Source organism: Thyridium curvatum, assembly GCF_004353045.1.
Source record: "Thyridium curvatum strain D216 chromosome Unknown NODE_121_length_78225_cov_84.765794, whole genome shotgun sequence".
Lineage (NCBI taxonomy): Eukaryota > Fungi > Ascomycota > Sordariomycetes > Thyridiales > Thyridiaceae > Thyridium > Thyridium curvatum.
The window spans coordinates 45,932-66,638 of NW_022156876.1; the positions used below are offsets into that span (position 1 = coordinate 45,932).

General features: G+C 57.5%; 6 protein-coding genes across 6 annotated transcripts; 3 read left to right on the top strand and 3 right to left on the bottom strand.

Annotated features, from left to right (window-relative positions):
- Window positions 1–701: 701 nt before the first annotated feature.
- Window positions 702–2,002, top strand: E0L32_011850 (uncharacterized protein; the record flags this gene model as incomplete). The annotated part of the gene is made up of 2 exons (XM_031134625.1): window positions 702–927; window positions 972–2,002. The coding sequence occupies 2 exons, from the start codon at window positions 702–704 to the stop codon at window positions 2,000–2,002; spliced, it is 1,257 nt and encodes a 418-aa protein (XP_030999791.1).
- A 414-nt stretch (window positions 2,003–2,416) lies between these two features.
- E0L32_011851 (uncharacterized protein) lies at window positions 2,417–2,878 on the bottom strand (the record flags this gene model as incomplete). The annotated part of the gene is made up of 2 exons (XM_031134626.1): window positions 2,417–2,498; window positions 2,607–2,878. The coding sequence occupies 2 exons, from the start codon at window positions 2,876–2,878 to the stop codon at window positions 2,417–2,419; spliced, it is 354 nt and encodes a 117-aa protein (XP_030999792.1).
- A 1,373-nt stretch (window positions 2,879–4,251) lies between these two features.
- E0L32_011852 (uncharacterized protein) lies at window positions 4,252–7,936 on the top strand (the record flags this gene model as incomplete). The annotated part of the gene is made up of 8 exons (XM_031134627.1): window positions 4,252–5,205; window positions 5,265–5,982; window positions 6,048–6,414; window positions 6,468–6,639; window positions 6,693–7,109; window positions 7,180–7,440; window positions 7,539–7,759; window positions 7,837–7,936. 8 exons carry the CDS (start codon window positions 4,252–4,254, stop codon window positions 7,934–7,936), a joined length of 3,210 nt encoding a protein of 1,069 aa, XP_030999793.1.
- A 2,065-nt stretch (window positions 7,937–10,001) lies between these two features.
- E0L32_011853 (uncharacterized protein) lies at window positions 10,002–11,747 on the bottom strand (the record flags this gene model as incomplete). Its single annotated transcript, XM_031134628.1, has 2 exons — window positions 10,002–11,559; window positions 11,632–11,747. 2 exons carry the CDS (start codon window positions 11,745–11,747, stop codon window positions 10,002–10,004), a joined length of 1,674 nt encoding a protein of 557 aa, XP_030999794.1.
- A 957-nt stretch (window positions 11,748–12,704) lies between these two features.
- E0L32_011854 (uncharacterized protein) lies at window positions 12,705–14,261 on the top strand (the record flags this gene model as incomplete). Its single annotated transcript, XM_031134629.1, has 1 exon — window positions 12,705–14,261. The coding sequence occupies one exon, from the start codon at window positions 12,705–12,707 to the stop codon at window positions 14,259–14,261; it is 1,557 nt and encodes a 518-aa protein (XP_030999795.1).
- A 1,026-nt stretch (window positions 14,262–15,287) lies between these two features.
- Window positions 15,288–16,570, bottom strand: E0L32_011855 (uncharacterized protein; the record flags this gene model as incomplete). Its single annotated transcript, XM_031134630.1, has 2 exons — window positions 15,288–16,053; window positions 16,125–16,570. 2 exons carry the CDS (start codon window positions 16,568–16,570, stop codon window positions 15,288–15,290), a joined length of 1,212 nt encoding a protein of 403 aa, XP_030999796.1.
- Between the last annotated feature and the right edge of the window lie 4,137 nt (window positions 16,571–20,707).

Sequence of the window (20,707 nt, forward strand, 5' to 3'; positions counted from 1 at the left end):
TATGCGCAAGAACTCGTGCTCATGCAGTGCGTTGGATCTGTTCGTTCACCTGAACCATCGCGTGCGTGCTCAAAGTCGAAACTGTCCAAAAAGCAGAGCGACAGCTTGCATCGTGAGCTCCAACCAAGCTGGTTCAGGAGCCAACTTTCTTAGGCCAGTCAGTTAGTTATCTGGTTGATAAGCTCATTACGACAAGGGTCAATTTGATAACGAATCCCCCAGCTGCGGTGACCGGGCTCGCCAGCTGGCCTGAGCTGCCACGCCAAAGGGTCCGCGTGGCCGTCGCAGAGCGAGTGTAAGCGAGACTGGCCGGCGAATGGGCTTGGTCCAGGTCTATGCCTCGCCGCTCATTGGCTCAATTGCCGGGACCCTGCAAAACTGGGGAAGCGTCTCGACTCCGATTCTGCTCCGAGAGGATTCTCCCCCAGCTCCCGCGCAGCAGCTTCACCTCCGTCTGTGACTCCCACGCCCACGCCGCGCGCCCTATTTCAAGCCCTTGTCCTCCCGCCGTAGACCGCTCTGCTGGATTGGCCGTCTTGTTGTGTGTGAAACTCAGTGTCTTGTCATCAATTGGTGTTGAGCTTTTTGCGTACTCTCCTACAGCGGATTTTTTTCCCTTCTGGCTAGTAATACCAAAAATTTCTCGGTGAAAACAAAGGCATCTCTCTCTATCTCTCGCCCTCCTTCACAACAGGGACAACATGTTTCGTCCCCTTCTGCCGCGCTGCGGCGCTTCACAGGCTGCCCGGACCTCCAGGTTACTACTCGGATTGAGGCAAAATGCCAGGCAGTACAGCATTGGCGCTGGTGCTGCCTCGTCTACCATCCAGCTCGATATCGAGCCCAAGCACCTCTCCATCACCAAGACCACCAAGCCCGGCGCACTCCGCAAGCCTGAGGAGCTCGTCTTCGGCCAGACCTTCACAGGTAAAACTCCAATACTCAGCTGCATATGCTTTTCAGACAAATAGCTAACTCGGGCCTTCTTCCAGACCACATGCTCACCGTCGAGTGGGACAAGGACAACGGCTGGGCGGCGCCCAAGATCTCCCCCTACCAGAACCTCTCTCTGGACCCGGCGTCGTGCGTGTTCCACTACGCCTTCGAGTGCTTCGAGGGCATGAAGGCCTACAAGGACAAGTCGGGCCAGGTCCGGCTCTTCCGCCCGGACAAGAACATGGAGCGCCTCAACAAGTCAGCCACGCGCATCGCGCTGCCCAGCTTCGGCGCCCCGGCCGTCATCGACCTCATCTCGCAGTTCGCCAAGCTCGAGTCGCGCTTCATCCCGGACCAGAAGGGCTACTCGCTCTACCTGCGGCCCACCATGATCGGCACGCAGAAGACGCTCGGCGTCGGCGCCCCCGGCTCGGCCCTGCTCTTCGTCATCGCCTCCCCCGTCGGCCCTTACTACCCGACCGGCTTCAAGGCCATCACGCTCGAGGCCACCGACTACGCCGTGCGCGCCTGGCCCGGCGGCGTCGGCGACAAGAAGCTCGGCGCCAACTACGCGCCCTGCATCGTGCCCCAGCGCGAGGCCATGAGCCGCGGCTTCCAGCAGAACCTGTGGCTCTTCGGCGAGGAGGGCTACGTCACCGAGGTCGGCACCATGAACATGTTCGTCGCCATGGTCGACAAGCGCTCCGGCAAGAAGCAGCTCGTCACGGCGCCGCTCGACGGCACTATCCTCGAGGGCGTCACCCGGGACTCGGTCCTGGCCCTCGCCCGCGAGCGCCTCGCCCCCGAGGGCTGGGAGGTCGTCGAGCGCAAGTACACGATGCAGGAGCTCTACGACGCCTCGCACGAGGGCAGGCTCATCGAGGCCTTTGGCGCCGGCACCGCCGCCATCGTCTCGCCCGTGAGGAGCATCCACTGGAAGGGCGAGAACGTGCAGTGCGGTCTGCACGAGCACGAGGAGTCTGGCGAGATTGCGTCCAAGATGAAGAACTGGATCGAGGAGATCCAGTACGGTGACATTGAGCATGAGTGGAGTTACAAGTGCTAGATAAGGAAGAGGATTTGAGATAGACCTGGCGGGCTTGTGTTAAACAAAATAGCAATTTTTTTCTTCTTGAATTGCTGATGATGCGTTGCAGTCCGCATCTAGAAGTTAGATTTCAGAACCTCGTAAGAGGGCACAAATGACATGATAAACTCGTGCACAAGAACAAAGAGCCTTGCGGAGTAGCTTGAAGAATTCGCGAGTCAATGTAATATGATAGTCTTGTCGAGTCGACGGATTCGACCGTCTATGATGCCAACTCTAAACCGGTATGTTCCTTAGTGGAAGACTCCCGCCTTTGCAGGTCCGACAGAAACAAAAGAGAGAGATATACACAAGCATGCAGCAGCACCGGATCCCCTTCCACCATGGGTCACTTTCCCTCCCCGCAAAGAACCTGATGAGTGATCTAGGCCTTTATTGCTTCTTCTGCGGGTCCTCCAGGATACCCTCGGCTTCTAATCTCCTCCTCGCCTCCTCGAGAGCCCAGGTTTGTATGCTGTTATCATCAATCAGTCAGCCAAGGGCTACTTTGCCATCTGCAGCACCCCAATCGCTGCAGTCCCGAGACAGGCTCGGGCCCGCCGGGAAGTAGAGGGATACTCACGAAGTATCGGGCTTGAAGGGCCACGCCAGGGCAAAGACGATCAGGCTGCCGCAGAAGCCCCAGAAGAAGGGCTTCTCCCATCCCTCGTTCTTGTACTTCTCGCCGGGCTTGACGCCAAACAGCCAGCCGGTCGGGGGGTCGTACTGGGAGCCGTGGGAGGCGGCCTTGTGCGAGGTGCTGGAGAAAGGGCTGCGCTGGAGGGCGGCGGCACCGGCGGAGCGGCGGGTGGTGACCGCGCGCAGGGCAGCGCCGGTCGGTCGGATCTGAGGCATTTCGGCAAGGCGGTGCTTGGGTCGATTGACTGAGTTCGGGCCTTGCTTGTTTGTATATGTAGTCGTCGAGTAGGGGGGAGTCGTGCCAGAGGGCGATGGAGGGGGTTGCGGTCTGGCAGTGACTGGGAGGGCAGACCGGAGTAGGAGGGAGGTTGTGAGTGGAGATGGGGGTTGTTTTTGGCGTTGGCTTGATTTGAGGGTTGACTCTTTTGCTGGCTCCAGCTACAAAATCGGGCAAAGGTAGCCGGAATCGCCCGGTGGAGACGTCCGTTCACGTGAGGCGTGCAAGATCACGTGTATTGCCTCCCAGCATTTACCTTGGCAGGATGCAAACAATTCAAATCGTCAGACTTTTCGCTGGTTTTTGTTCTTGTTTTGTATTTGAGTACTGGATATGTCTACCTTGTCAAATGGTTCAAATGATTTCTTTATATTACCCCTCACTGCATCGACAACATCCTTTGGACCTTTCCATTCCTCCGACGCCAAACTCTCGATCATGAGGATGTCAGTCTCATGGGCTGCACACGGATCGGCTCTGCCTAGTCCCGAACAGGCAACACCCAAGATGTCCAAGTGCGCTTTCAATGGGCGATCATGTCCAATATCAAGCCTGACCGCGTCTAATCACTCCTTTTGAGCCTGTTTTATGCATCTGCTATCATGCACTTGTTGCAGCAGGATGTCCTCATCTAGCAATTGACTTTGTTGAACAAGTTGAGATGTGCAAAGTCGACTGTGCTCATCTCGCGTTCCGGGCCTCTGAGCCAAATCTGCTCAGTCAAACTGACATGCCAGCGGCTACAGTGCCACCGTTGTCTACTACATTGTAGATCATGATGTCCTGTCTCTTTCCATGAACATTGCTGGAGCTTTTCTCGTGGCCACCTGTGCTTGTGAAAGCAATTGCTCTTTCTTTACCAACAGTAGTGCTTGATTAATGAAAAGTTTTGGTCAGCCGGATTCAAGCCAAAATCCAACCCAACCCTTCTGAATTGTAGAGTCTTCAGAGACAAATGCAGACCACACTCACTGCAGGTGCTAGGTGGTGTGCAGCTGCCATTTTTATTAGTGCATCTCCACCCGGGATAGAAGGCTTCCAGTGGGTACCTGCCTCTTGTCATTTGCACCATGGCGCTAATAAATGATAGTAAAGTTTGGGAAAGAAAACAACACCAGTCTGTGTTGATACAAGATCAAGCAAGACCAATCAATCTTTATGTATCGAGGGTTCCGGGAAACCTTGCTGAAGGAAGAACACTAGGCTCCCTCTAGCCTCGCCGACGAGATGATTATCTAGGGCTCGCTATGGATTCCGAGAAAGAGGACATGGCCGGGATGGCATCTTGCGATTTAGGACCAGACTCGAGGCCATGACTTCAGACCCAGAACTCGACCAGTCGCATTCGAGACTTGGGACGATGGACATCCAGCCGTCTTCAGAGATGCATAGCTTACATCAAAGGCGTCCTCGACGAGGCACTCGTCCCCAAAGGGCAGACTCCCTGGCTGAATCATGGGATCCTGCCCGACCAGCAGCGAACATCCCCGAGGAAGAGCATCAGTATCTCAACTCTTATGGCGTCACCGAGTTCCGGGACGGCTTCTTTGATGCTTTATTCTTCAATCCGCGCCCTGTCGAGCAAGAAGACCTGCTCTACCATGCGGACAAGATCTTGCCAAAGGCATTGCGCCGGCACAAGCGCCTGCCTCTGGGGGATTTCTTTCCCAGACGATGGCTCGAGATCAGACATGCCATGGCCCGCTTGAGAACTTCGGGTTCTGGAATTGCGCTGCTCAAGTCTTTTCTGGCCGTCTTCACGGCCTATATACTGTGCCTCGTGCCTGCTGTGCGACATTGGCTCGGGAAGTACAACTATGTCATCGTCATTTCAGCCGTGATCAACCACCCGGGACGGACAATCGGCGCTCAGATTGACGGTACCGTTCTCACTATCTTTGGCACGGCGTTGGGACTAGCATGGGGCTCGCTTGCTTTGGAGGTGTCTGTCTCAAGTGCGGCCTCGCAGAAAGGGTACGGTGCCATCGTGGCAGTGTTCCAGTGCCTGTTCCTTGCCGTGATTGCGAGTGTACGGTCTCATTACGTCCGTTTCTTCCAATGCGTATTGTGCGCGGGTATCGCGGTCTTTTATACCTGTCTTTCGGATGCCTCCGATGACGAGGTCAGATGGAGGAAGTTGTGGGAGTTCGGAATACCTTGGGTCTTTGGCCAGGCACTTTGTCTTATTATTGGCGTGACTATCTTTCCTGATACCGGAGCAAGATCATATGCTACGTCTCTTCACGACGCTCTTGACGCTATGATGGTCAGCAACCTATTCGAAGCTCTTGGAACATCCATTGACCAACGCTAACTGGCGCACAGGAAGGGCTCGTTCTGCTGGCGCCCGACAGATCTAACACTCGCAGACGCCTGACAAGGACATTTGTCAACCTATCTCAAGCTTATCGAGACCTGACACTTGATATCAGCATCACACGCTTCCAACCAGATGAGGCCAAGGCTCTTCGGAATGTGCTGCAGGCCGTGATCAGGGCGCTCCTAGCCATTGAGCCGACACCCTTGCACCACAGACTGGTCGATGAGGACGGGAATAATAATACTGCCCCGTACAACTCTGACGCAGCTGAAGATCTGGCTTATGATCTCCTTACCCCTCCCGTCGCCGAGTTGATCCGGTCTATGCAAGCTTCAACGCAGGCCTGCGCGGCTGCCCTGATGGATCTATCGGGGTTCCGAAAACAGATCGGCCCCCCAGCCGAAGTGTCGGCGAATGTCGAAGCGCACATCGGCCAGCTACGCCGGCAGATGATCATCTTTGATGCCGTGGAGGCTGATGTGCTCAGGAAGACGGAGCAGCAGTCTGGTTTTGCCGCGAGATCCGAAGTCGTGAGAGTTCTTGCTTACTGCCGGCCCATTCGACAAGCCGCCGAAGCCATAGACGCCATGGCGACCAAGGTGCGTGAGCTGCAGCGGACGGCTCCCACCCATCCTCGCTTCCATCTGCCGTCGTATCCCCTGCATAAAGCGGTAGATCGCTTGAATCAGCAGGTGCGACATGATCGTGGAGGTGTTACTGCCGGTAAGTATTTGGCGGGCCCCGGACCTTCTCTCACAATAGTGCTAACCCGGGCTGACGGACGTCAGGCTCATACTACAAAGCCTTTGACCAGATTTCTGCACTGATAGAGGAAATCAAAGCTCGCCAACACGATCCTGTCTCACGAGAACACGAGTCTGAGTATCTGAGGAGAATGGAGACTAGACTCGACCCAGGTACCACAGCCGCGGCTATGAACACGCCACCTGATTCCCAGGGGAATGTTGGGGTTGCCAACGACGCCTGGCGTGTGCTGCACCGTCTACAGGGCTTCGGGACGAGATATGCTCTCAAAACAGTGATGGCCACCTCGCTGCTTTCCATACCTGCTTGGCTCTCTCAGAGCAGAGGATGGTGGAATTATTACCAGTCGTGGTGGGCAGTCATTATCGCTTGGGTCATGATGCATCCCAGGTATGGCGATCCCAAGTTAAGGAACAACGATAGCCGGGTTAACATGTTCTCAGGGTCGGGCCCAACCTCACTGATCTCCTTGTGCGCTCCGGGGTAGGTGTTCTGGGTGCGGTCTGGAGCGGCTTCGCATATGCCGCGGGAGGCGGCAGTCCCTATGTCATGGCGGTATTTGCGGCCATCTACTACCCGCCCATGCTCTACCGCTTCACACAGAGCACTCATCCAGTAAGTGGTACCAGCGGCTCCTAGTGAGGCACGATGCTGATAAAGTCGTCCAGAGGTCCGGCCTGATCGGCTGTCACTCCTTTACCATCGTCTCACTGGGTCTTGTCACTGCCGAGGGCCAGGATTCCACGGCTGTCATCGCTGCCACCCGAGGGGCGGCCATTGTCGTTGGGGTGATGACAGCGGCCCTCGTGAACTGGCTGCTCTGGCCGTTTGTAGGGAGGCATGAGCTAAGAAAGGCGTCGGCCATGATGCTGTTTTTCATCAGCATTGTCTACCGAAGTATACCATGGTCCCCCCACTCCTCTGAGTCCGCACTCAGACTGCATGTTCTAACGACACCAACAGATATTCTCGGCAAATATGTATACTATGAGACCGGTGACGAACCGCAGCCAGCCGATGTGGTGCGCTCCGAAATACTGGAAGGAAGAATCCGCGAAGGCTTCGTGAGGATCAGGCAACTCATGGTAAGACACAAGGCCCCTTATCCGGCTCGCTCTAGTGTTCCCCTCCCTGACACAAGTTCTTTCCATCTAGCTCCTCACCCGCCACGAGATCCGCCTCCGCGGCCCCTTCGATGTCCGCCCTTACGCTCTCCTCACCGACTCGGCAGAGAGCTTCTTCGAGCATCTCGTCTCCCTCCGCCAGGCGGCCCTCTTCTTCCACCCGCGATTCATGGGCGGTCGGCACGATCGCGCGGCCGAGAGCCTCCTGAGCTATAGGCGCGATGCGGTGGCCACTGTCCTCACCAACTTTTATATCCTCGCCGGTGCGCTTCGGCAGAGGACTAGAGTGCCTGTAAGCTTCTCCACTTGCCCCTTTCCTACTGGCCTGGCCTTCTACAGCCTTGGATGGAGAGCATTCGCTAACCATGCTCTGGCCGCGCTCAACAATAGCGATATCTCCCGAGCGCAGCAGCAGCACGCCAACGTCTCCTCGACCGTATGGTCGAGATGGAGAAGGAGCTCGGGTCTGACGCGGCCGGGGACGAAGGCGACGACGAGAGGAGGAAGTGGCTGCAGATCTACAGCTACTCGTACAACGAGAGTCTCACTGGGTGTGCTGCGCAGTTGGAGGAGATGGAGGTGTACACCAAGATGATTGTCGGGGAGCAGGGGTAAGCAAAAGCAGAGAGATCTCGCTGGGGGAATTCTTATCGCGCGGGAGCACAGCTAACACCCTTTCGCACACCAGGTTCGATGAGATATATCAGGTCGAGGAGTCTATTGCAGACAAGCATAAGAAGGAACCAAACACCCTAGGAGTTCCGGTCAGGACGGCCAAACAAAAATAGAGGTGGAACACAAGAAAAGAATATACAACAGGTAGCCTGCCCATACGCCAGGGTTTCAGGGAAGGCTGCAGATAATTATTGTACTTGTTTCTATATGCCGGTTGTAGGGAAGAGAGCGGGAGCATATGTATATTTATAGAAAGATCTAGGATACTTTAAGGGAGATAGGTCAAAAAAAAAAAATTGTAGGCGGCCAACCTGTATAGTAGTGAGAGGAGGGGGGTGTTAAACTTACTTGTTCTTTCTTCTTCTTTTCTCTCTCTCTCTCTTTCTTATTTTTCTCTCTTCTCTCTTTCTTATTTTTCTCTCTTCTCTCTTTCTTATTTTTCTCTCTTCTCTCTTTCTTATTTTTCTTGCTCTTTCCTGCTCGCTGGCTGGGCACATATCACTGGGGTCATGGGACAAGGGGACTACGGGGGGCAAGGACCAGGGAACAGGGGAAGGCTGTCGTGTTAGAGGGTGGTCTGTGAGCGGGTTAGCTTATGGTCAATTAAATCAAACTCACTCTGCTATACAGGTCGGCCATCCTGTGTGTTGTTGAGATATGTCGAGTTGTTTTAGATTATAAGGGCAGGCGACCGCCGAGCTCGGTCATCACCACCACCACAGGGCACCGCAGGACAAGCCATACCACCACCCTGCAGCCACGTATCGAGCCGTGCCGATGTATTTGGAAAGTCTATTATTGCTCTGCAGGAGAGGATGGAGAGTAAAGTAGATCGATCGGCCGCAGTTGTTGCTCCGTTGCATCTCCATACCGAGAGGTCTCGCGCACAGCGCATGAGTTCCATTGCGTGGTCGCGATTGCTTCTCGCTGTCGACATGTTGTTGTCTGACATGGTGTGGTGTATTCCGGGGGTGCTAAACCTCTCGAAGCAGCTTCGCTCCTTCGGCTTCGTGCGAAAAACGTTTGGATAGGAAACATTTCTTCCAACTGGCCGGGGGGGGAGACTTGACGCCGGCACCTCTGCAGATCCGTCGAGTTCTCCGAGTGGGAACCATTTCAGGGGGCGTCACCACGCAAGGCACGTTGGTTAGCTTTGCGAAGTACAGGAGCCAGCCACCTTTGATGCTCAGGGGAAGCGGCGCAAAAAAAAAAAAAAAAAAAGCATCACCATTGACAGCCAGCCTGCACGTACCGGCAAGGAAAGGGTGGGTGGCAATGCTCGAGTTTTACCTTTTTCTTCTCCGCTGGGAGAGCGATGAAGATGTGGGCATGCATCTGCCCTGGAAGAAGGAGCCATAGCTTCTGAGGCAGGTGGCAGAGATCATGGTCCTGAATAACATCACGAACGGGAAGGAGCGGGAGAAGACCGGAAAATAAAAGGGAAAGGGGCCAAAAAATAATAAGGGTGACGGCCGGCCTGTACAGTACAGAGGAGACAGGCGATGGGGTGAACACTGCTTGCTTACCTTTATCGCGAGCAACACCAGGCGTGTCAGTGGCCTCAACTGCCGTCCGACATCCATATATTCGATTCGATCCTCCCTGATAGAGCAGATGGATCTAAGTAGGACGGACCTCGCATGCCTCGCTCGGTCAAATGGGCGCGACGCCGCCGTGTTCTGCAGAGAGTCCGATGCAGCCGTGGACGTCTCTGAGAAGCAAGCAAAAAAGATTTTTGGTGGAAAAAACCCAGAACGTCTACTCGGTTCGAACTCGTGGCCCCTGGGATAACCTCGCCGAATTAGGGGGTTGGCATCGTCGTGTTCCTGTCGACTCTGCATTCGTAATGGCTTTGTCGACCGTGCCCCGTGCGCTATGCTGCACAGGCAGGCCATCTTGCGGCCATGGTTGGAGGACGAGCACGTTACGAGCATCCATAGAAAGGGGAGGCAGAGGTGGAGCGTCTGCCTTGGATGTCGGGGGATGCAGCAGCCATATTGACATTCCCGACAAGACCAGACATGATAGAGCAGCACTCGACTGAGGCACCATGGAATCCAATAACGGAAGGCCGCAACGCCGTAGGCACGTAGGCAGTAAAATGGGTATATTTCGTCGAATCGTCCTACCGCTGCCCACACCATAGATCAATAATCATACAACGTCACTCCCCAACCCTCAATCCTCTTTGCGCCGCAGGTCCAGAATAGTCTTCAGCTTCAGCGATCCCTTCGCGCCCCATCCCGAAGGGCCACTGTCGACGTCAGGCCGCACGGCGGTATACCAGCTCCACGCCCTGCGGTCCAGATCCGCGGGGGCCAGATGATCCGCCCAGCTGTCGAACACCAGCCTGATGGCGCCGAGCAGCAGGCCCAGGTTCTCCTCCTTCTCCGCATCCAGCGCCTTCTGCGTCTTCTTCTTGGGCGTCGCGCCTTTCTTCGCCTTCGCACCGCCGCCGTCTCCATCACCTCCACCGCCACCGCCAGCGTCAGCGGGCGCAGCAGCAGTAGGCTCGGGGGTTGCTGACGCGAAGCTCCTGAGCAGGTAACTCCTCGCCGCCTCGGGCCGGTGGATGTGCATCCCCACGACGGACGTCTCGTTGCGAGACGACCCGTACCCGCCGCCGCCGCCGCCGATGCCAGAGGGCCTGTTCCTCGCGGCCTCGAGATCCAGGCCCCAGACGGCCTCGCCGCCCAGCGAGACCTCGGCGCCCGTCTTGCGCAGGCGGCCCGCCAGCGCGCCGGTGGCGCAGTCGCGCATCAGGCGCCACCGGTCGGGCCCCAGCATGATGCCGCCGTACCACCGCGTGAGCACGACGATGGTGTCGACGGCGCTGACCTCGCGCATGACGCGCAGCAGCAGGTCGCCGCAGCCCGCCTCGCCGTCGTCGAACGAGTCCTCGCGCATGAAGGACGCGCCGCTGTACAGCTTGATGCGGTAGGCCCAGGCGTTGTGCGTGGCCGTCTGGAGCTTGGGGTTGGCGGCCATGAGGTCGGCCAGCATCTTGGACCTCTGGCTGGCGTCCGTGATGGCGGCGGCCCGGGCGACAAAGGTCGACGACTTGAGCGTGACGGGCTGGCTCACGGACCACGTCGGTGTCGGCGTGTCCAGTACGACAGACGTTGTACTCGTCTCTTGCGTCTCCTTGGCTTGGTCGGCACCCTCTCCGACCTCCTCGTCCCCCTTCCACTTGTACCCGCCCCTTTTCAATACGGCGACCTCTCGGCCCATGACCCTGACGCGCGGCTGGCCCTCGCCATACCCTTCTTCCTCGGCACTAGGCCCCTTCTCGATCCCTATGCTCACGGCCTTACTCCTCGAGTTGGCACTGACGACGGCCTGCGCGAGACTGAGCCGGCTTGACAACGGCTGCTCCGGCATCGTGTACCGGAGCAGCTCCACCGCGAACGCCAACACGAGGGGCGCTCTGTTGGTCTGCAGCACGGTACCTGCAATCATCTCCTCGTCGGTGCACAGCGGAAGCTCAAGTGAGCGCTCCAGCTCCTGCGGCGTCATCTGCGCGGGTCCGCCCATCCCACCGTCCCCGTCACCAAGCTTTGCACGCTTGGCGGCGGCCCCGGACGTGGCCCCGGCAGCGGCGGGGCGCTTACCGCCAGTGACGCCGAGCTTGACTGCCGCCTTGCAGGCGTTTTGCAGCGCGCGGGCCGCCTTGGCGTCCTTGATGGCCGACTCGACGTCGGGCTGTGGGGCCTCGGCTATCTGTTTGATGCTGGCCCTTGTCGGCGACGGAGAACTCTTTTTGCGGGGGGGGAGGGGGTTGTAGGAGCTAGAGAGAATTTGACTTTACCTTCGGAGGTTTACGCCTTGCAGGGCCTTGATGTGTGCCATGGCTTGCATCATGGGGACCTTGCGGGTCACGGTCAGGAGCCGGAGCAGCTCCTGCAGGTCCTGCTGCGTCGCCATGGCTGGAGCAGGCGTGGACTCTGTCCGGACTGGCAGATGGTTGCGGGATGATGGTGAAGAAAAGGGGACGGGTGGAGGGTGGCTATTGAGTAATGTCCGGATTCTTTCAGATGCTAACAGCACATCCTCCAGGTTGCCCGTTCTGATCTTGCCTGTTTTGCTTCCCCGTGAATAGGCAACCTGCACGCAAAAGGTAAGAGGTGACGTCGAAGTCTGGAGTGGAGCCTTGCATCCAATCAATGGCGGGTGCGCGTGTTAGTTGCGGCTCTCCAATAACAGGACGTAGTGACTGCGTAAGAAACAATGGCATTCTCTCTGTGTTCCGCTTCCGCCGCGCCAGATCTCTTGTCCGGCATATTAGCGCACTCGACCCACACACCCACAGCGCCTTGACTCGTGGCCCGTCGTAGAAGCGCTAGAAAAAAACTGACGCAGGTGGGAGGCAAAAGGGGACTCCATCCATGCACAATGTCGGCAACTGGCACTGCACTACAGCATCCTCACGTGAAGATAGCCTGACGTGTGTGTGAGAGTGTGAGAGCTCCAGCAAAGGATTGACTTGATGCTTTTTTTTTGGCCCAGCACCGGACCGGCCAATTGATGCCCAGAGTCAGTCCACCCGGCAAGTCCGCCGTTGATACTCTCCCCTCCTTGGAGCTGCACACCACTCTAAAGATCTACAGGTGTATCGCGTTCAAACTTGTAGATCCGTGTCTTGGAACTAAGCACCTTACCGCCGAACCTTAATCCGCCTGCCCGCCTGGTGCTTTGCTTCACTCGCTTTGCATCTTCCCAATAGGGGGGTTGCCAGACAACGAGTCAAGGACATTCACTCGTTCGCGTCGTCTCTGTTGTGCAGATGAGGTGACACTTACAATATCACCTCACGCACACGTGCCCCCGCGGATCCAAAGCTCCTTAGCTGAGCTTAGTCAGGCAGGGCAAGGCAAAGGCAATATGGCGGCTCCGGCCAGGCTATGCACCGCCGGCAGCCCCCTGGCACTGCTCCGGCGCCCGGCCACCGCGCTCCCCGGCGGCCCGGCGCTCAACATCTGCCTCCGCCTCCGGGGCAGATCCCTCCACCGCACCTCCCCGGCGGCCGCCGCGGCCCCCAGACCCAAGGCCGCAGCAGCAGCGGCACAGAAGCCTACTACGCGGAGGGTGATCGCCCGCAAGTCACCCTCCCCCCCTCAGCCCTCCTCCGTCCCCGGTACTTCCTCACCACCACCACCACAACGTCCTCCGGGCCCGAAGGAGGGACAAGATGAAGAAAAGCAGTCCCTCTCCGACATCGTCGCCCAGCGGCGCCTGCCCCTCGTCGGCGCCGCCCTGGCCGCGGGCCTGCTGGGCCTGTACGTGAGCTACCTGGCCGCCACGCTGCTCAAGGACTCTTCGTGCCCGTCATGCCACACGGCCTCCGCAGAGGAACCCGCGACGACGACGACCCCGACCGGCCGCCCGCCGCAGGAGCTCACCCGCGCCACGGCGGCCCAGTTCGACGCCTCGCTCGACTGGCCCGAGCGGCTCATGGGCATCACCCGCCTGCGGCGCCGCATGGCGCGCCTCGCCTCGGGCCACGTCCTCGAGGTCGCCGTGGGCACGGGCCGCAACCTCGCGCTGTACGACTGGGACGACGTCGCGGCGTACACCACCGCCACCAGCCCCGACTCATCTTCCCCCTCCTCCTCCCCCGCCGCCGCCGCAGACCAAGACGGCGATGCCGCCGCTCTGCAGGAGGAAGGAAGGCGCAAGCTGCGCCGCCTCGAGAAGACCGGCTTCAAGGCCTCCTCCTCGGACGTTGCTGTGGCAGAGGTCACCTCCTTCACGGGCGTCGACATCTCGCCCGACGTCCTCGAGGTCGCGCGCTCCAAGCTGCGCGCCGCCGTGCCGGGCGGGAAGAGGGCCCTCAAGAAGCGCTTCCGCTCCGCCTGGGGCACGGGCACCCCGCTCGACGACGCAGGCAAGGTCGTCGAGATCGCCAACGCGGCCGGCGGCCGCCTGCGGCTGATCCAGTCGGACGCGCAGCTCCCGCTGCCGGCACCACCCACGCTCGACAACAACAACAACAACAGCAGTACCACGGGCACCAGCTCGCGTCATCCAGGGGCGCGGGAGCCGCCGCGCAAGTACGACACCGTCCTCCAGACCTTCGGCCTCTGCTCCGTCGGCCGGCCGGCCCAAGTCCTGTCCCGGCTCGCGGCGGCCGTCGAGCCCGACACGGGCCGCATCGTGCTGCTCGAGCACGGCCGCGGGCGCTGGGCCGCCGTGAACCGCCTGCTGGACCGGTACGCGGGGCGGCACCACGAGCGGTTCGGCTGCTGGTGGAACCGCGACATCGAGGGGATCGTGCGCGCCGCCGCGGCCGAGGTGCCCGGGCTCGAGGTCGTCGCCGTCGAGAGGCCCGGCTTCCTGCAGTTCGGGACGATGCTGTGGATCGAGCTGAGGGTGCGGAGTAGCAGTGGTGGTGGTGGTGGCGCTGCTGCTGCTGCTGCTGCGCCAGGGGGAGGAAAGTGATGTCTCGAGAGGGAAGGAGGCCGAAAGTGAAGTGGCCGGTGTTTTAGATATGTTGTGGCCAAATACTTTTCTGCTAGATTATTGCTCTCCAGCAAGTGTATCACCAACCTCGTGTACAACAGCATCACATTCATACAAGCCAAGAGAAATTCAAGAAAGACTGAAAACCAACATCCAAGGGGTCGAAGCACTATCATCCTCAAAGACATGCACAACATTGCGGCACTTCTTGGTCTTTGATAGGAGATACTTCGCCTCTTTTGCGAGGCCTTTCCAGTCTTGTATTTTTAAATGCCTAATGTTGCCATGCCTTTTTGGAGAAAGAGAAGAAAAAAACAGAATTTTCGCCTCGAGCTCCATGTATTCCCAAAATAAGAGCCCCCAAAAACCCCCATCATCCCCCAGGTTCCGAGAAACACCAAAAAAATCTCTAAATACAAAACCTTCATCAAAAGGGAAAAGGCTTGAACGAACCCATATGCGACAACACCCCCCACGCCCAATACATACACGCAGACACACAAAAGTGCCTCCCCACCCCCCATCTCTCTAAGCGTATGTAGCTCTAGGTTCTTTCTTCTGTCCCCCCATAGCGAGGTAATGTACATGAATACAGCAGACGAGATTAGAGGCCAAGACCATGACCTGGCTCATCTGACAAGGGAGATCTGCCGGCGTCTCCTATCTTTCTTTCTTCCTTTTTTGTATCCCCAGTTTTGGTGTTCCCTCCTTTTTCTTTCCGTCTTTCCCGTCGCAGGACCGAGCCCATCTTTCAGACCTCGATACGTGACAAAGCTCCAAGAGGCATTCGAGGCGCCCCCAAGATCGAGTAGAGAGTTGTACATGAAGAGTGATGTGGAGTGGTGGAAAAAAAAAAAGTAGTCTATCGTTCATCATCGACCGCCCTTGACTCTGGCAAGTCTCAACGATCATTAAGCGTAAAGGGGATGATAAGCCGGCACTGGCGCACAGGGCAGGCTGCACTGCGAGTTGACTTTTCCGTCGCAGCGCAAGGCGAGGACCTCTTTAGAAGCCGTTCAACAGCCCGTCAAGCTCCTCCAGCTCGACATTCTCGGGGCTCCTGTCCCACTCGAGCATGCTGTCGAACTTGGCCCAGCTGTCCATGTCGTCTCTCCTGACGCTGAAGGTAAAGGTAGGGCGCATGGCGGGGCTGGCGATGACGGGCATGTGGGTCAGGCTGCCGGCCGACAGCATCTTGGTCTCGCCGCCAAAGAGGTTGCTGTCGTCGCGGGCGCCCTCGTCCAGCTCCATGCTGTGGTACGGAGTCTCGGCCGCGGGCTTGTCGCTGCCCAGCTTCCTCTTCTGCAGGCCCTCGGCGGTCTGGGTGAACTCCTTCTCGTCCTTCTCGAGCGGCGGAGAGCCGCCCCTCTGGCTCCTGGCAGCTGCGCCGCCGTGTCTGGGAAACCGACCGGAGAAGGAGCCGATGGGCGTCGAGGGCATGGGGATGTCGTCGTCCATGTCATCAAACTCGGGCGAGGACAGGTCGACCTCGGGTGAAGGGCTGAGCTCGCGGCGCCTCTCCTCCTCGGCATCCTCAGAGGTCGAGTTGGTGCTCGAGAGAGGCGGGGTGACGATGGCGCGGGAGATGAACTGGCTCATGGAGGGATCGGGGAGAGGCTGGTGAGGGCAGGTGGTGAGGTAGAAGTAGGTGCGCCGCGGGTGGACCGTCTCGAGTTCCTTTGCGAGCGGGCAGGGAGACAGCGCAGACCAGCACGAGCGCTTCAGGTAGGTTGCGAGCCGCGAAGAGATGATGGCGCACGGATTTGCGGACCTGGAGAAGAGAACATGTTAGTGCCCGTGCCTGCGCATAGCGCAAGAGGCGAGGATGGGAAAGGGGCTTACTGTTGCACGATGCGGAGCTGCTGCATCAAGATAGCCGAGAGCTCCTTGACCAGGTGCGGCCTGTTGCCAGTGCTCTGCAGTTGTACGATGACAGCCTCGACGATCTCGTCGTTGATTCCCTCGAGATCGATCTTCTTGGCAAGGGGGGCGTCGGACTCGAGGGAAGAGTGGTCGGCGGTGGGCGATGCGGGAGGCGTAGGCTCCGTCCTCGAGGGCTGGTGCTTCTTTGACAGGGGAGGAGATCGCGACTCGTCGGTGTGGGATCGCTTTATCTTCTTGTTGGGGTGTTGTGCAGACGAGGAGGCGGGAGAGGGATGTGAGGGAGATGATGCGCCGGCATTGCTGGGAGACGCCCGGTGCGCGGCAGATCTGGAGGCATGGGTTACAGGAACGTGGATGCCCAGCGACGGGAGGGACAGCGATTTGCGACGGGTATTGTACGGCATTTTGGTCGCCATCACGAGCCGGATGCACAAGTCTTATGCGTCTAGTCGCAGTCTGCTGAGCGAGGCTCTCTTCCACAAGTTGGATAGTAATCTTTGCGACTGGAAGAGGCGGGAACACACTGCGGATGGGAGCCACTGGAGATGCAGAGATCACAAGCGCAGGTTCCTAGTCTAGCAACGGTAGGCCAAGGAGGGACGGTTTTGGTGAAGTAGGGATGCTGGTGAGTGGCGGATCGAGTTTGGAGGGGAAAGTAGGATGGTGTGGTCAGGGTCTCTGGCCTTGGGAGGGGATGGAAGACACAGGAGATGAGGTATGAGACGGGGGGTGGGAGGATGAGGACGGGTGAAGAAGTGGGAATAGGTATGATGGGCGGCCAGGGCGAGGGTGGATGGCGAGGATGGGTCGTGAGGATGAGAAACAGAAACAGGAGCTGGGAAATGTCGGGCGAGAACAGCAGGGAGTGGATCGAGCTCTGAGTCTAGGGGACCCAGGACCAGGATGGGGATCTCGTTTTTGCCTGCTTTTTGCTGGGCGGGTGTGGAGACGATACCCTTTTTTTCACTAATAGGATGCGTGCAGATGCTAAGACACAGCACGGTAGTGTGCGCCAGCAGGGAGGGACAGAGAGAAAAGCACAGGGAAAACAGGCGGGTGCGTCGGCGGGTAGGCGCAACTAGAGCAGAGTTTGGTTAGGGGTGACGGTGGGTGGTGTGTGTGGTGGTGGATATTTGGTATTGAGATGTGGATGCTGGAATGTCTCGAAGGCGGTGTTTGAAGTTTTTTTTTTTTTTCCTCCCTCTTTTTTTCTCTTTCTGTGTTGGTGGACTGGAAGGGAGGGAACATGCATGCATGTATCACACCTGCGATTCGGCTGTGTTTCGGGGGAGAGAGAGGAAAAGAGGCTAGGCTACGGGGGGGGAAAAAAAGAAAGAAAAAAAAAAGTCAGAAGCCAGGGGAGGTGGAGCCGGGTGACATGGGTATCGCATGCGCATGGATGCATGCAATGTACCTCCCTCTCCAGGGTGGTGTGCCAACCTTTGCGATTGTGCCGCCCTTTTGCTCTGGACCAACAGCGCATCCCCAAAAGGCGGTATGAACATGCCTGTCAGAGATGCGGCAATGCGCAAGGCAACCAGCATCGCATCCAGCCATCCATCCACTTACATACCTCTTCATACATACTCCGTACATGAGGTAACTATGTACATACATACATGAAGGCGGTGGGCATGACTGACCGACTCGCCTTGCCTTGCCAGTCAGTGTGTGAGGCCTACGAATCACAGCCGAGCGGTTCGTCGTGATGCATGTCGTATCCCCATCTCCATATCGCTGCGTAACCGCACCTTGTCCCTTTCTGTCTGCAGCTGCTGCTCTGTGCTCTGCCCTACCATATGCACACGCACAAAACGAGATGGCTTTCAAAACGGATAACTATCAAGAGACAAACCAGCAACATCACCCGCTGTCATCAAGCGCCCTCCCCGGGTAAGACGACATTACCCTTCTGGTGGCGTGGTTGCGGAGGGGAAGCTTTGACACTCGCCCAAAACAGGCGGTACCTCGTCCAAACCGCTACTAATTCGGTAGTTGATCACACCCCCCGTTTTGCTCGGCGCAGGCCATCACGGACCATGGTTGATCTCATCATCCACCAAGAGATGCGCGACATACTACGTAGAAGTGTACGGAGTACTTACCTACGGAGTACGTGCCTACTGCCATGTAAATGACGCTACTCCGTACAGGCAAGCAGCTGTGTCGACGGCCCGCATTATCTCTGTCAGACTTCTGGATACGGGCTTGCACATGGCGCTCTGCACGTCTAGATTGCTTCTGGCGCAAGATTACCTGTATTCGTCTGCCTGCACATACCCGTCCGTCTGCCTGGGATCTGTTTGTCCCCGAAATCCCATGTGCCAGCAGCCCAAATAGACAAATAGACGGCTGCAAATATCGATAGGCTGGGTACATGCAGGCAGCTAGCAGCTTCACTTCCCTCATTCACTCAGGCAGGCCACCCCCTGTCGCGGGCGCCAAAACAAAGTGGCCAATGGCAAAAAATTTACGAAAATCAAACGACCCGAAAAAAAAGCAACCAGGCAAGAACAAGCCAAGGCGAGTAATAAAAAATGATGGCAGGGTGGAGCCTCGGCCTGAGCCAACGACGCAAACCAGATCCACTCATCGACGACACAAGTCTCGAGAAGCCAAAAAAGGCACGAGTCGAAGACGGAGATGGCGCTGCGCTAGCATACAGCTTGTAGGCTGCTAAACAACTGCTTCGGATCAAGTTCCAACAGGCTTCTCCTGCGCTGCACCGAGCCGTTCGTCTCGCGTCCCCCATTTCTCATCTTTCCCATCTGCGACACAAACATCAGGTGCTGATCTCTGACATCAGGACTGGGAGATGGGCCCCAGGACCCTTTTCCTACTCGAGTCTAGGCATTCCACTCCCCTCACTTGCCTTGGTGAACCTGAGGGGAAAAAAAGGGCGCAGATCTGCATAAGGTATCTACAAGTACTGGTTTCTTGTACGCCCATTCGCAAAAGATGTCGACGGAGGATGCCCGTCCCTGGGTCCCTGTGAGGGGATGTGAATGGGCAGCTGGCTGCCCAACCTCACCAACCAAAGCCAACCAAAGCCAACCCAAATGCTTGCTTTTTCTCAGCCTGCCAGCACCCATTGACCCAATCCAGCCCTTTGCATCCTCCCCTCCCCGCATCTGCATACGAACGACCACTGCCTCGTGATGCCTTCTGTTTGCCTCAATCGAAGTCCAGCCCGGGCTGGACTCTCTCTCTCTCTCTGTCCTGGTAGTACAGCGCTGACGATATGGAGCAGCAAGCAACGACAGAAAAGGGAAAGGGCCCCTCCCAATGAATGGATCTCCCCGTGCAGCCAATGAGGTCAGCGCTAATTCCAGATTCCGGCAAGCTGTGACAGGCTCCTCTCTGGGCCCTGGGCGGGAGAAGCTCCCAAGCGGGTCCTGTCGTGTGCCCAGCTTCCCGTCAGCGCAAAAACCACTGTCCCGTCTGTCTTTCTTTTCCATGTACTCTCCTCTCTTGGAACCCTGCAGTAGGTAGCTCCCTCCCTTCCAATAGGTAATGTAGGTGAGTGGTGCGAAACAACCAGCCAACCGGAATCGCTGCCCAGCCTGTAGCCTTGGCCAACTTTGGACGATTCGGTCACACGCAGTAGAGAAGCCTCACAAACGCCCTGGTTACCCCTGGGCCCTTGCATCAGAATATTGTTTTCCGCCTGGGCTGCTCCCGCCCCACAACAAGCCTTCCTCCTCCCACGTTTGGTTACTGGTACCATCGTCACCAAGGGCAGATCCCGCCAATCTCTCAACGTCACTTCGTCTCCCCCCTTCAAACCCAACCAACCGCCCTCTGCCCGCCCTTGTCATACCTAGGGAGGGTTGTTGCAAGCATCAGCGCATCGTCTCGATCGCCAACCCAGCATTGGGTGCTCGTCCTGGATCCAGACATCATTACTTACTCAATCTACTGCTGTTATTCGTAACGCGAGCAATTGGCTTCCTCTCCCTTCCCCCCAACCCCCGCATGCGCGCCACCAGAGCTTCTGGAGCTTCAGCTACCCTCTCCCGTCTTGTTGCATTCCCGTGGCCTTGCATTCCATTCCAGCTTCGAAAGCTGGTCATGCCCACTAGTTACCTGGAGCTAAGTGCGTAGTTGCGTGCTTAGCTGAAGCCTTGGGATGAACATGATACGTACCTAGGTAGGTAGGGTGGTGCTTATGTAGCTAGCCCGCAAACTCTATGCAAGCCGCGAACCTATCGGTATGTTTTAGAGACCTTCTGTTTGAGACTGGTGTTGTCGTCGCCAACGGCAAAGGGAGGGCAGAGCAGGTAGGCACCTAAAGCAAGACGGATCGATGGCTTGCATCTGGACTGAGCTTCCGGCAAGCCACGTCCTCCTGTATGAAGCTGAATTGGCGTCGCTCCGCTGAGGTACGGAGGAGGCCCTTCACTCCCGTTATACGACGTCTTGCAATATGCAACTGGCCAAACTGGTCCATAGCGTGGATATACACAGATTCAACCACGATGGCCTGCGAGACTTCCAAAAACAACCTGGAGAAGACGTAGACACTCCAGTCTCCATCATAC